Source organism: Hipposideros armiger, unplaced genomic scaffold, assembly GCF_001890085.2.
Source record: "Hipposideros armiger isolate ML-2016 unplaced genomic scaffold, ASM189008v1 scaffold_85, whole genome shotgun sequence".
NCBI classification, from domain to species: domain Eukaryota; kingdom Metazoa; phylum Chordata; class Mammalia; order Chiroptera; family Hipposideridae; genus Hipposideros; species Hipposideros armiger.
In genome coordinates, this window is record NW_017731435.1 from 2,103,100 (window position 1) to 2,116,532 (window position 13,433).

General features: G+C 46.9%; 1 protein-coding gene across 5 annotated transcripts in view; it reads left to right on the plus strand.

The window, feature by feature from the left end:
- Positions 1–447: 447 nt before the first annotated feature.
- Positions 448–13,433, plus strand: part of EBF3 (EBF transcription factor 3) — a 123,303-nt gene continuing 110,317 nt past the window's right edge. For all 5 annotated transcript variants that reach the window (XM_019644149.1, XM_019644151.1, XM_019644152.1 and 2 more), the window contains exons 1-2: positions 448–525; positions 2,094–2,162. In XM_019644149.1, coding sequence (XP_019499694.1) covers positions 488–525; positions 2,094–2,162 — 107 coding nt within the window. In that variant the 5' untranslated portion in view covers positions 448–487. The remainder of the gene's footprint in view (positions 526–2,093; positions 2,163–13,433) is intronic.

Below are 13,433 nucleotides of genomic sequence, written 5' to 3' on the forward strand. Positions count from 1 at the left end.
GGGCGGGCGCGGCCCTGGGCTCCAGACTAACTGCCCCTCCGGCCGCGGCTCTTCCCGCTGCTTCGGTCGCAGCGCGTTCTGAGCGGCCTCGTGCAGCGCCGCCGGGAACTCGGTGCAGACAATGGCCCGCGGACGCGCCCCGCGGAGGGGCCGGGAGCAGGGGGCGCCGGGGACGGTGCCAGGTCGCCCTCGCCCCCTGCGCCCCGGCTTCCCCGGGCCTGCAAGCCGCGTCCTCGTCCTCCGGGGCTGAAGCGCCCCCCGCGCAGGCTCGGAGGCCGCCCAGGCCTCGCCCCGCTCCGGGTGACCCCGCCGCGAGGGTGGCCTGGGTGGGCCGCTGCGCCTCCCCCGTGCGCCATGCACCTGCCGCCCGCGGGGTCCGCGGCGCCTGGGGTGACTGGGCGCCGGAGCGCAGGGCGCCTCGTAACCCCCGCCTCTGCTTGTCCCCGCTCAGGCCATCGTCTACGAGGGCCAGGACAAGAACCCGGAGATGTGCCGCGTGCTGCTGACCCACGAGATCATGTGCAGGTGAGCCGCGGGCGGGCGCGGGCGGCCTGGGCGCCAGCCGCGTCTGCAAAGGACGCCGCGTCCCGGCGCCGCCACCCCGCCCGGCTGCGGGAAGGGCGTCGATTGAAACGGAGCCGGCCGGGCCGCACGCCGGCCGCCCGCGAGCCCCGCGACCGGCCGCTCGGCGGAGCCGATTAATATGTTGGCCGTGTCGCTGCGATGTCGTCAAAAATGAAAACGGGTCCTGGGTGACGCCCGTGTCCTCGGGGCCCAGGAGTCAGACATCACTTGGCGTCACTTTACTACTTCCTTCTCCAGCGCTCGCATCCTGAGCTATACAATCGGCTGGTTTTGATAAAAGGAAACGCCTTTGTACTTATTCTAGAGCGGGTGTATGTGAGAGTAGGACTGCGACTCCGTCAGCTAACCTCTCCCCCAGAGCAGCCAGGCGCCGTTCACATTGCCGTTAGAGTGCGCGCCTTGCTGGAGACTGTCAGAAGAGCCATTTCCCACCTGTTTTTTCTAACTACCACAAGAGTTTCACCCCTACATGGCAAATAAAAATGCATCATTGACTTTGTATGTGCGGCATGTGAAATATCGTTGCTAGGAATAATAAGGACCTGCTTTGCAGGCTACAGTAGCAGGCCGCAGACTCTGAGGGGCATACTCCGCCTGGCTACGGATGCCGGCTGCCTAAATGCCATTTCTGAGCAGACATATTGTTACAGCACTAATATACAAAAGCTGACTTTTTCTCATATCAGGTAATAAATATAAATTACAACCAATAAAGTGGAATTTCTTTATTATCCACTTCTGCATGTACTGCAATTAACATAGAAAGCGCACAGATGTGATTTAAGCTCTAAGTGGAAGACTGTAGACTTTCTTTAATCACTTTAGCTGTCAGCTTTAAAAGGCTTTATATACTTTGCCTACCATATGGTGTTAATTTAGCTAATTTAGACATGTAACCATTATACAAGTATGCTTTTTTAAAATGCAAGAAGCATAACATTTTTGTTTCATTTCTGCTTTAATTAGAGTTTCAATAACGGAGTGAAGGTAGGCTTAAAGAAGGAACAATAGAAGTTTCTGATAGATTGATGCATGCTTTTGTGCTTATAATTAATAAATGCCCAAAAGAAATACTGGTGGAAGGTGGCATCTTGCATCTTTTCCAGAAATAACAGCTTGACAATTAGAGGTAAACAAAAGCTGAAGCTGTGAAAAGTTATTCCCAAGCCTCCCGCCTCCTTCTCCTCAGTTCACTGCAAAAACAAACACTGGCAACATGTTTTCCATGTTTTCCCCTCACAGTTTAGGTGGTAGCTCTGTTACCCTCCTACTAGGAACAGTATCTGCTCGATATGTTCAACTTTGCTCCTTCCAGTAGAAAGTCCCGTCAGAAGTTTGGCCACAGAGCACGTGAGCTCACTGGGTTTTTAATGTGCCAAACCGCCTTGCTAGGGTAACTTACTTTCTTGACTCCAGCTGCTTCACTGTCAGACTTAGAAAGAAAATTACAAGTTGGGCATGAACGGATGAAATGCATATTAAAACCACTGTTTACAATTACCCCCCAGCCGGTGCTGTGACAAGAAAAGTTGTGGCAATCGGAACGAAACGCCCTCAGACCCCGTGATCATTGACAGGTAAGAATGGCTTCTTTATTTTTTTTTTCAAAGTCAAACTGCAGCAACAACCAAATGCTTTGCCTTGCTTGGTTTCCAGTGGCTCCGTATTTTTGAGTCTGGGGTTGAGCTCATCTTGTGCGCTGCACCATTTGTTGTCGCGTGTGTGATCACGCACAGGTGGGTTGACTTGGAAACCTGGTGGCTCACTCTGTGGGGATTCAGTAATTGCTTGCGAGTTGTCAAGGGAAGCAGTTTCATCTGCCACTGCTCTCACTGTGAGGAGCACTTTATGCCTAGAGAGTTTCTGGCTTTAAACCCAGAGATATGTCATAAAATGCTTTTTGCTAATTTGTTAACAAGTATTTCATTTTTGCATTATTTTTATCTCGGATGATAGCTGAAGTTGAGACCTGGGTGGTATTACTGTTGTAATTGTTGCCCAGTGTTAGAATGAATTTAATCTGCTCTCAATTAGGTGCAAAATGTCTCCTAATTTTTTTCCAATTGTGGCTGTCGTTTTATGTCAAGTAGCAAATATGTAACTAACAAACCAAAGTTGTTATAATTGAAACTAATTACACATGCTGGTTCCATTTTCCAACATTAATTTCCATAACTAGATGAGCTGTATGCACTCTTTACATTTGCTGCTCTTCATCTTGGTATTTATCATATTCCTTGGGCCATGCTGCAGCCTTTTCAGCTACCAATCATGAGTCCTAATAGTGTTAATGTGCATTTGGCATGGCTTTCGTTGAAACAACAAAAACACCGCCACCCCCCTCTCAGAACACTCCCCCAGGTCGCTGGGTTTGGGTGACCTGCAGGAGAGGATCCCTTGCTTCCCAACAATGGGGTAACGACAGCAGCGAAAGGCCCAGGGTGTGATTGACTGCGGATTTTGAAATTGGTACCCAAGTCGAATAAATGTTAGACGTGTACATATGACACCAGTTTTGTGAAGCAGAGGTTTAGACTGTTTTGAAGAGGGGTTGAATTTCAGCAGCTTTCATTACAAAGTTATCTTTTGATCATGAACTTTGCTGTCCAGTGTCTGAAAAATTAAACCCGGAAAACTCCATGAGTTAAGCCTAAAGAAGTATGCGCCACCAGTGGAGAGCAGTGCTAATGTTTAACTAGCTGGAATAGCTGTTTGCTTAGTGGAGAATGCTCGGTATCTGACAGAAGGGACAGCTCTCTTATTAGTAATCAAATAGGGTTGACCAGTTGTGGCCGTCACTCAGGCAATTGAGAACAAGTTCAACACTTTATAGAACTCGAACTACAAAAAAAAATCAATATAATTATATTTGTCTTTAGTGTTGTGGCTACGGAAACTATCCAGCCTCGGATTGTTGTCTTGTAACTGAATTTATTTTATTTTCTTGATTGGCTAAGAGTGTTTGAGTACCTATTGGAATCTCCTCTGAGTGTCAGATGCTTGGAAAGGCAGCCGTGTTTGCTCGTCGTCCAGGATTGTGAAGTGTTTCATCTTTTGAGTTGTCTTCAGTTTGTGATAGTTATACCTTTAAAAAGGTGACTTGTTTTTAAATCGTGAGGTTTTCAGCCTGGCATGAGAGAATGCTGTGTTTTCTCCCTTCAAAATCACTTTGGGTTTGTGTGACATTCAATCATGTATTGACTGTTGATACAGACTAACCTTTAATGCTCAGTTTTTATCACACGATGGGAGGTAGCTCCCCTAGATATGCAGAAACACACTCTTTGATTCCGGTTTGAGTGAATGCTCTCTTGTATTTGGTTAATTACAATATGTGCTAAGATTGCTGATACCTCTCTAACCTAAGAGAAGTGTGTGATCATTTGATATTCTAGAAGCATGAGAGGAGGGGAAAAAATGTAAAAACATTTGGTTAATGGGTTTACCAAGTTTATTTGAATAAGGAGGATTGCAGCTCCTTATGCCTGGCATAAATGCTTTGGAGGTCTTAATTATTGATGAAAAATCTGCTCGGCTTCTAAATTCAAAGATATGACAATTTTATAGGAATTTTAATCACCTTCCATGTTAGGGATATTAAGGTAAGGATAGTTTTATGTAATGACAAATGGAGTGTACATTTTCACCATTCTTAAGAGAGCTGTCACTGATGACAAAATACTAGTCGCATTTTGTTGCTTGATGTAAATCCTCGTGTAATGATTGCAGTATTGGCATAATCTTCAGTTTGAGGCATATTTCTAGGGGGGAGATGAAGAATTTAGTGTTCACCGAGGCAAGTTGTGTTAATCAGAGAAAGAAAAATGCCTATAGGAGGGGAATATCTTCAGAGTGATGCAGTCTTTTGCAACTGAGATGTGTTTCAATTTCATAACGATAATCGCTTTTGTGGGGTGTGTGCTGCCTCCTAAAATTAGTTGCTTATGTTGAGTTTCTAGCCCGTGTTTCCTCTTGAGTACTGCAGACTAAAACAGCCCGTCAGATGGGTGAGTCAGTCTACAGGTCCCCATCAGCACTGTCATCACTTGGTTAGTTGGCTTAAAAAAGAATTATATACAATGTGCTTCTCCGGCTCCTCGTGGCCTTTGGGTACATTTAGCAGGTTCTGACCAGATAAGGCATATTTGTCCTGAGGACATAAACCAATAATTCTGAGCTGAATTGAGATCAATGGGCCCACATTTGTTCTAACCCACGCCGAGGCTCTTCTGGTGCACCGAGCCTGCTTTTCTGTGTTATGAGAACAGAGAAGTAAGCTCCCCGCTCTGGCAGGCAAATCACATTCTATAGACTCTGACGCCTTAAATCAATTAATTACACAATTTAGTTCAGTTATCTTTCAGAAGCATTAAATACCCACGAACAGCATGAAGACCCTTCAGAGTTGAAAAACGGGGGAAAGCGAGGCCATCTCGCATTACGAAACCCTCTTATTGTGAAGGTTTCACTTACCTTAACTGTTGTCTTCCTTGTAAAACGATGCTAGGAAAACTATTTTTTATGGCTCCAGAAATATAATTATACTGCAGTGTATTTAAAATGTAACAATGTACCGGGTAAAGGAGAAGCATAACATTTTAAAGCAAGAAGCGTGGTCAGTAAGGAGAAGCTATAGGAGAAAGCATGGCTGGTGGACTGTAAGGACCTGCAGAGAGCTCAGTGCAAGGGGGAAGGGCACGTGCCTGTGTGCACACCCATGCACGTGCACCCACATGCATGTGCATGTATATGCACGCGTGTGCACACACATGTGATACTTCACGGTATTGCTGGAAAGGATGGGGGGATCGTTTTCCTCGTGGAATAATGTTTTCTGGGAAAACACAAAAGCAGATGGAGTTCATTAGGAACACCCATTGTCCACATATCCCAAGTATGAACAGATAAATCTCTCCTGTTTCACCCGTACATTCCAAGGGCTGTAAATGATTACAGGATGTCGGTGTAGCTGCTAAACCAAAACCACGCTTTGGCTGTCGTCCTCCTCCATGCCAGCCCATCCCGGGGTGTCGCGTCAGGCCCTCTGGAGGTGCCCGGCAAGGCTCCCGCTCCCACCTTCCCATGCCTGCCCGGCCTGAGTGGACCTGAGGTGCAGGGTCCAACTGTTGAAACTGGGAAGGCCGACTGTGGAGGCGGCAGGGGCTGGGCACTGCGACCGTCCAAACGGGTCGGGTCGCACACTGTGCTTAGGCAGCGCCGGGAGCGTGCTCGGCAGGGCGGTTCCAGATGGCACCGTCTCAGGCATCTTACTCGCTGGCATCTCTGTGGCGGGCACTGCCCCCTCCCCAATAAATCTGGCATTGGGCTATAGAGTTTGGGAGACTTATCATTCCAAGTCTGTCCTACTTTCCTGTCTGGAAGCCAGACATCTGTTTATCCCATTTTCTTTCATACAGAGTTTGGAATAGCTTTAGTTTGGGGGGGGGGCGGTGGGGTGGTGGGGAGGAAAGTTTTGTCATATTTAACAGCTGTTACAAAATTTCAAGCCTGTGGACTCTGAAAATACTTTTCAGCTGACCTCAGATTTTTATACATAATTGACATTGGATTGTAGAAGGATATTATTTACTTAACCTTTCATTGTCTGCGATTTCACATTGTCCTTAGTCAGATGCCCTAACTACCAACAGTTTTAACTCTGGCCTCCCCCCACCCACCCCGGCCCTCCAAAGCCTCACTCTGATTCATTTATGAGTTTTAAGTTTACACCTTTAAAGTGATTGCAGCACGTTAGTGGTAGACCGAGTGGAGATTTTCTTTTTCTTCCTTCCTTCCTTCCTTCCTTTCTCTTTCTTTCTTTCTTTTTTTTTCTTTCATTTTTTTTTTTTTAGTCAACAGTGTTTCCTTTCACTTCCTGTCACAAAGGTCAAAGAGAGCCGACCTCTGCTGGCAGTCCTCCTCACTGAATTATTCATGGCATTGACTTTTTGTCAGCGCACACAGTTGTGCTCTGGGACATTTTATTCATTTACCTCATTTAAAGCGCCTTTCTGCACCTGTTCAAGTATTAATATCATGTAATTTGGGCCTAATGCCGATTTTGCTGAACACTCATTATATTTTTTATTAGCTATATTTCCAAACGATTATGTATGATTATCACCAAGCCTTATAAACAGCACCGGGTTATTCCCCAGCCCCTTACATCTTCTTGTCAGGTTGTTTTCAGAAGCGGGGAGGATAAACATTGACCAGTCCCAATGTTTTTATTCCTACTCCATCTCCAAGCACAGAACTTAAAGCCTCCTCCCTCATGGCTTTGCACGAGCCTGATTAAATCCAACTCCGAGGGAGCTGTACAAATGCCAACGTTTATAAGGTCAACGCTTTTGTTAAAAATGCTATGTAAATGAGGATCTGCAAAAAGGGACATTAAATAAAATTAAATTCATTGTCTTCTTTAATGTCATTTACATTTTGGCTAAGCCTGGGCCTGTCAAGGAGGATTTTAAAAATAATTTTAATTACACACCATTTAGTGATCCAAGGTTTTCTATTCAGCAGCGTTTGGATAACCTGCAAAACGGGGACTGTTTATTAACTTCTTAAGCGACAGCTTGTCATTTCATCTGCATAGCGCAATGAAAACAGTATAGTTTGGTGTTAATTTTTCCTTCTCGGTTTCCTTAAAGATGTGAATGTAATTATCAGTGAGTAGGCCTCTGCGTCCCCAGCCCTCCTCTTGGTGTTGGCCGTTTGTTTGAGATGCTCTTTGGTTCCGGGTCTGTTTTAGTACATTGGGACTTCAGCGAAGGGGAAACACTGGCTAGAAATTTGGCAGCATGAAAAGCACACTTTGGATGAATGGCCCTGGCTACAAAGAATCTGATTTTGCCTGGCACCAGCCCCACTGGCTTCGCTGCACTCAGGTGTGAATGGCTGTTTTATTCCCTGGCACGCCAGTGGAGAGAGGCAAAAAGTTCACCATGCTCATTCATCCTCTAACAATTTTTTTCCCCTAAACTTCTGAAAATAAACAGAAAAGGAAGAGCTGCGTTATTGGGTCACAATGACAGGCTTTCATTTGAATAGGGGACACCAGGAACAGTTCCCACTTGGTATGTTTTCTTCTCCTGGCGGCCCCGGGGCTGGAGCCTACATCACACGTGCTGAGTGTGTGCGCCACAGCCAACGCGGTCCTGGCCACGGAGGGCCACGGCCAGGGGAGGAGGGTAGCTGACCAGCAGGCCCAGAGCCTGCACCTCTGGCCTAGGCCGAGGAGGCCTGCAGAGATTTATGGCCGCCTGGCCTGGGGAAGCACTCCAGGCCAGGCCAGTGCGAGGCTGGGTTTTCAAACAAGCCACACGCCTATAATGACTTCCGCGACGCTCTGAAACCCTGATTCCTGTCCGCATGTGCAAGGGAGAAGCCTCCCGGAGCCGCTGTGCATGGAGCCCTGAGCAGCACTCTGCCGGGTATGAAAATGCAGGGGGGCCGAGGGGAGGGCTGAAAGCAGGGCTGTCAGAAGCTATAGTCCAGGAGCTATGTTGACGCAAGCCATCCCGCGCCTCTGCGGCGGCCTTATCAGGTGAAAAGCAAAGATATTGCCAGTGCCTGTAATTGTGTTAGGATGGCTTGGATGAATTGGATTACCTTATGGAAAGCCGTCCAAACTCGGGGTTCTGTTACGCATGCTTACAGGAAGCAAATAATTACTCTCTGTGCACCAGGAGATAATTGGGGCTGGCCAGAGGCCTCCTCATGCAGCCGAAGAAGCGGCAGAAGCTGCCTCGGCAGAGCATTTAGGGGACAAACCAGGAGGACAGGGAACCTCGCGGCTCGGAGGGGGCTCACGGTGATGCTGTAATTTTTCGGTTACTTTTCAAAGATGCTGAATAATTTATCAGAATTCAAACTAACAGTGGCAACGGGAGGCACGTTGGAGGAGATAAAAATTCCAAGCTCTAATGATGGAAATTGTCGTTGCAGACAGGAAGTGATTGACAAGTAGGGGTACAGGAAGTGAAAACTCACGGAGCTTAACCTGTACTTTGGCAGAGCTTTGAGAGCTTCCACTCGGAGAAAATGAGAACCATTCACGCCGTCAGCTTGCCCGAACACAAGCCTCTCTTGTTTGTTTATCTTCATAGCAAATCTCTCAAAAATGTTTGTGGTCAAAACTCTATATAATGAGACATTATGCTGGTATTATTAATGCTTTAAAATAAAAATATGGCTATAATTTAGAAAAATAAGTGGAGGAATTTTATGTGTCAAGGGCTTTTCGGTGGTATTTTATAAGCTCCTTAGACTTCGGGGTAACTGGCGTTCATTAAATCGTAGAGGCTTGAGAAAACTGTTCTTAAAACTATTTAATCAGAAAATAGCCAGGCATATCTGTCAACATAATAAATGCTATAAATTGGCAAACAATTAGATGAAGAGCACTGTGGGGGGGTAATGGGGAAACTCGCGTTTTGGTTGTTTTTGAATCACTCATTTCCCCTTCCCTTTACAAACAAAACATGAAAAATATCCCTCTGTCAGTCCTTTGCTGGGAGTTGCTGGGCTAGAAAGCGCTCCAGCTGCACGCGGCCGGCTGCGGTGCCAGCAGTGGACGGGCTGCACCATCTGAAAACAGCAGAGGGGGTAGCGCCCTGCCTTCCCAGTAATTCACGAGGAAATGAGTTTAACATGTGCGGAAAGGAAGGGGCTCGGGGTTGTGCTGTCTTGGGACGCAGAGCCCAGGCCCCGCTGGCGGAAGGAGTCGGCTCCAGCGTGTCTCTGCTGGGTGTGCAGTGAACCTCACATCTGGGGGGGAGGCTGCCTTCGCCCAGACAGGCAGCTCCAGCCGCGCCCCTGCCTCCGCCCTGCTCTCCCTCCCTCTGCCCCCTCCTCTGGTCCCCCACCCCCCCATTGCCTATCTTTTCCCCTTTCCCTCTCTCTCAGCAGAAAGCACTTGGGGGCAGGGTGCCATGTTAGAACAGCAAGACAAAACTTGGTGGTGTTTAAGGCCCTAAAAACATGTGCCCTTGTGATGACGAATTTCCAAGGGGGGCAAGACCGACCTGGACCACTGAGGCCTGCCGTGGGTCCCGGTAAAGGCTTCAACAATGCTTCCATACAGAACCGCACGGCCTCCCCCTGGCTGCAAGTTTTCATTGAAATGGAAAGCATGCACCGGAATGGCCAGCCTGGATGTTATGGAGTCACTGAAACACAGGCCTGGAGCCTGCGCCTGGTCTGGGGCCATCTCAGGGCGACACGTGCAGCACAAGCGTGGGATTTGATTATGGGCACGGGCGGGCAGCACACCCTCCCGAGGCGTGCACGTGGGGGCGGGGCAGCAGGTCACCCCAACTCTGGACAGGGCATGGGGCCTGCACAGAAGGCCCAATGGGGGAGGGCGCCCCTTTTATTTTAAAGAACACCCAGCAAAGCCAATTCGACATTGGGGAGGGGTCAGGGACACTGCTCTCCAGTCCCCTTGAGGAGGGAGCCCCTCCCTGAGGGCCCCCTAAGTTTTCTAAAACCTTTCCCATCGGGGTGTGGTCACCAGGCATCTGTCTATGTCCCTTCCGAGTGGTCATGCCCAGAACCACATGCTCAGCTTCCTGGAATGGCCTTCCATGGCCAGGAAGAAAAACTGGGAGATAGAAATGGGTCCTTGGGAGCTAGTGGCCATGGAGCAGGGACACTCAGGGCACGCCAGTACCAGTGACAAACTTCCCCAACTTGACATTTTGTCCCTCTACCTTTGATGTCGATTCCAAGGTGTCCTGATAACACTTCTTAGAAATATTAATAGACTTTATTTTTTAGAGCAGTTTTGGGTTGACAGAAACAGCAGAAAGTGAGTCCCCATGTCACCTCCCCTTTTCGTTTTAGTAACATCTTGTGTTAGATGCATTGTTACTATCAATGAAGCAGCATTGATATGTTGTGATTAACTTAAGGCCACAGTTCGCGTTGGGGTTCACTCTGGCTGTTGTACATACTATGAGTTTGGACAAATGCATGATGACAGGTATCCACCATTTAATGTCACACAGAGTACTTTCCCTGCCCTGAACATCCTCTGTGCTCCCCACTCAGCCGCCCTCCCCCAGCCCCTGGCAACCACTGATCTCTTTTTGGCTCCATAGTTTTGACTTTCCCAAAATATCATGCAGTTGGAATCATACAGCATGTAGCCTTTTTAGCCTGGTATCTTTCACTTAGAAATATACATTTTAGGTTCTTCCATGTGTTTTTGTGGCTGCATAGCCACTGTTAATACTTTTTGAATTTCAGTTTCTTCTTCTTAAAGGTTTCTGAGCAATATTATTTTTCCTTTCATTTAATGTCTTGGTATTTTGTAATAAAGTGCTTTACTCCCAAGCTTATCGGGACCCATAGTGTTTTGATACTTGGCTGTTGTCTGTGGGTTTCTCGTGGCTTTTAGAAGTTTACATGTCCCATCCATTGTTGTTGTTTTTTTTTTCCATGAAGCAGTTAGGTCCTTTGCAAGAAAATGAAAACATTTGAACTGTTTACCAAGAATTTATCTGAGCGGTATGACTCAATTTTGCTTATTATCAGGGTTTTTTCCTAAATACTTTTTTAGAATATTTAAATAGCACGGGCCATAAAGGGAGTGTGATTAAATTATCGGGAAGGCAGATATGCTGCGCTGTGGCATAAAAATGGAATGAATTCAGCATTCAGTATAGTTGTTGGCTTCTTTTTTTGGTTTAATAAATTAAACTACAAATTTTCCTAATTGCCAAACAAAATGTTAGGCCGGCTTTAGCCATTGCGGACAGTAAAACACAACATAAAACCTGCTGAGAGTTATATGTGGTATTTAATACGAGACAGAGTAGTGCACGGGTTTTTATGGTTAAGTATGAATTCACACCCACAGCATTTGTTTCACATTAGGAGAGGTTTGTAAATCAGAGCCGTGCGCAGGGATGGGGTGGTCCTCAGCCGCCTCTCTTGTCTCTCTTTCCTGAGATTTGGTTATTGGAAACGCTGCCAAAGGGAGCTCCCCCGTCCATTTCCATTTTCTCAATGAAGCGATTCGTCCTCTGACATCAGGAAGATTGGGTCAGGAAGTAAGTGGGGGATTGGATTAGACGTGAAGCTCATCCCCACCGTCCGAGGTCACCGGCCTGATCCGGCCACCGGGCAGTAGCCATCAGTTACCGAGACGCCGGCTGCCCATCGGTCCTTGGCCAGCGGGGGCCCCAGGGAAAGGTGGGAAGGATCTGGGAAAGCGCTTTCAGGGGGGAAAATGGCAATAACTATCATTTATTAAATTTGACAAGCAGGTTCTAAATATAACAGCCCTTTTCCCAAAGATCATTACTTTGAACAAATAAATGAGTTATGCAAGTTAATAAACGTCTGGTTCCCCATCCAGAGATATGCCTTTGTGCAGCTCAGAAACGGGTCCACTCTGTCCCACTGCCCCCACCAATGAGGGACTGCCCCCACTTCTGCTGGCCACCAGAGCTTTTGTGTTGGGGCTCCTGGCTCCCACAGAGTATAGCATGCCAATGACCTAAGCTTTACAATAAAAACAAACTTGCCTCGATTTGGAATAATATGACATGTAGCTATGCCTCGTGGCTTTAAAAAGGCTTTCTTTCACACATGATCAGGAATAAAGCCAAGGTATATAAGTGCCTTTTAACTTTAAGAAAAAAACGACTGGGCTGTTCCACGTGTTGGGGTCAGCAGCATATTTGCTGGGCCGAGCGTATTTGTCATGACAAGTGCCTGCTGCCTGTGTTTCCTGAGACCCCATTATAATTATTCCCAGCAATTAGAGCATCCAGAACCCCATTCCAGCCCCAAACACATTTGTTCCCATTTATTAGACTGTGAGCAGTAACTAATTTACATTGTTTCGGAGTTGTGTGTTATGGTAATTTATTGCGTGTGCTGGGGTCACAGAGAGTTGACCAGTCGGCAGGGCAGGAGGGTCTAGAAACGTGGGGGCCGCGGAGCGGGGGGCATAGGGTTTGAAAACGGTTACGGTCTTTTTAATCACGTTTTGATTTATTCTCTGTTATGTTACTTGCTTTACTCTCATTCCCTTTCTGTTTTTTAACAAATCGGAGCCTGGAACAGGAATTTTTTTTTTTTGAAGGAAATGGAAGCGCTATCTTCTAACGAGTGGAAACTTTTACTAATGCCCTGAATAAAATATTTGTCAGCGGCCTCCACTAAACGTAAAAGCACTCCGCAGAGGAAACAATGCCTTAACTGTTCCCTTCTCATCCTAGCGGGTTTCGTTATCAAGTTGAGGAAAAAGGCTTGTTTAGGCGAAAATAATGATCATAAATAGAGCTGTATAGTGGGGCTCGGAGGAAGTGGTGACAGTGCCTGCTATCAAGACCTGCAATTCCAAGGAAATATGAGTGTCCTGATCCAGGGAAGCAGTAATTATCTTTTTGTGAAGAATGTACAATGGTGTCGGATGATGAATTGATCGCAGATTGGAAGCGTGGTTTCACTGTCATGTACAGAGATAAGAGGGAGCCCCGGGACAGCTCATTGCTTCTGCTAGTTCACAGCCAGCCAGTTTATTACCACAAATCCCAAATGTTTAGTAAACTCATTAGGTTCCATCTAATGCTAATTTATCATCATAGATGGAACCCTAGCTGTGGAGGCCGGAGGACTGTACCGAATTCACATGATTTACAGAGCTTTCTGATCAATCACCTTCTTTGCACTGGCCATTTTTCTTCAAATGCTTTAAACGGGCCTGAATGATCCGTAGGATTAGGCCACGGCAATCGGTTAGGGTTCTCGGAGTTATCTTCCCCGTGATGGCTATCTGGAAGGTTAAGAAATCCTATACGGTCTGACGTGGGGAGAGCTTTGTTTTTGGA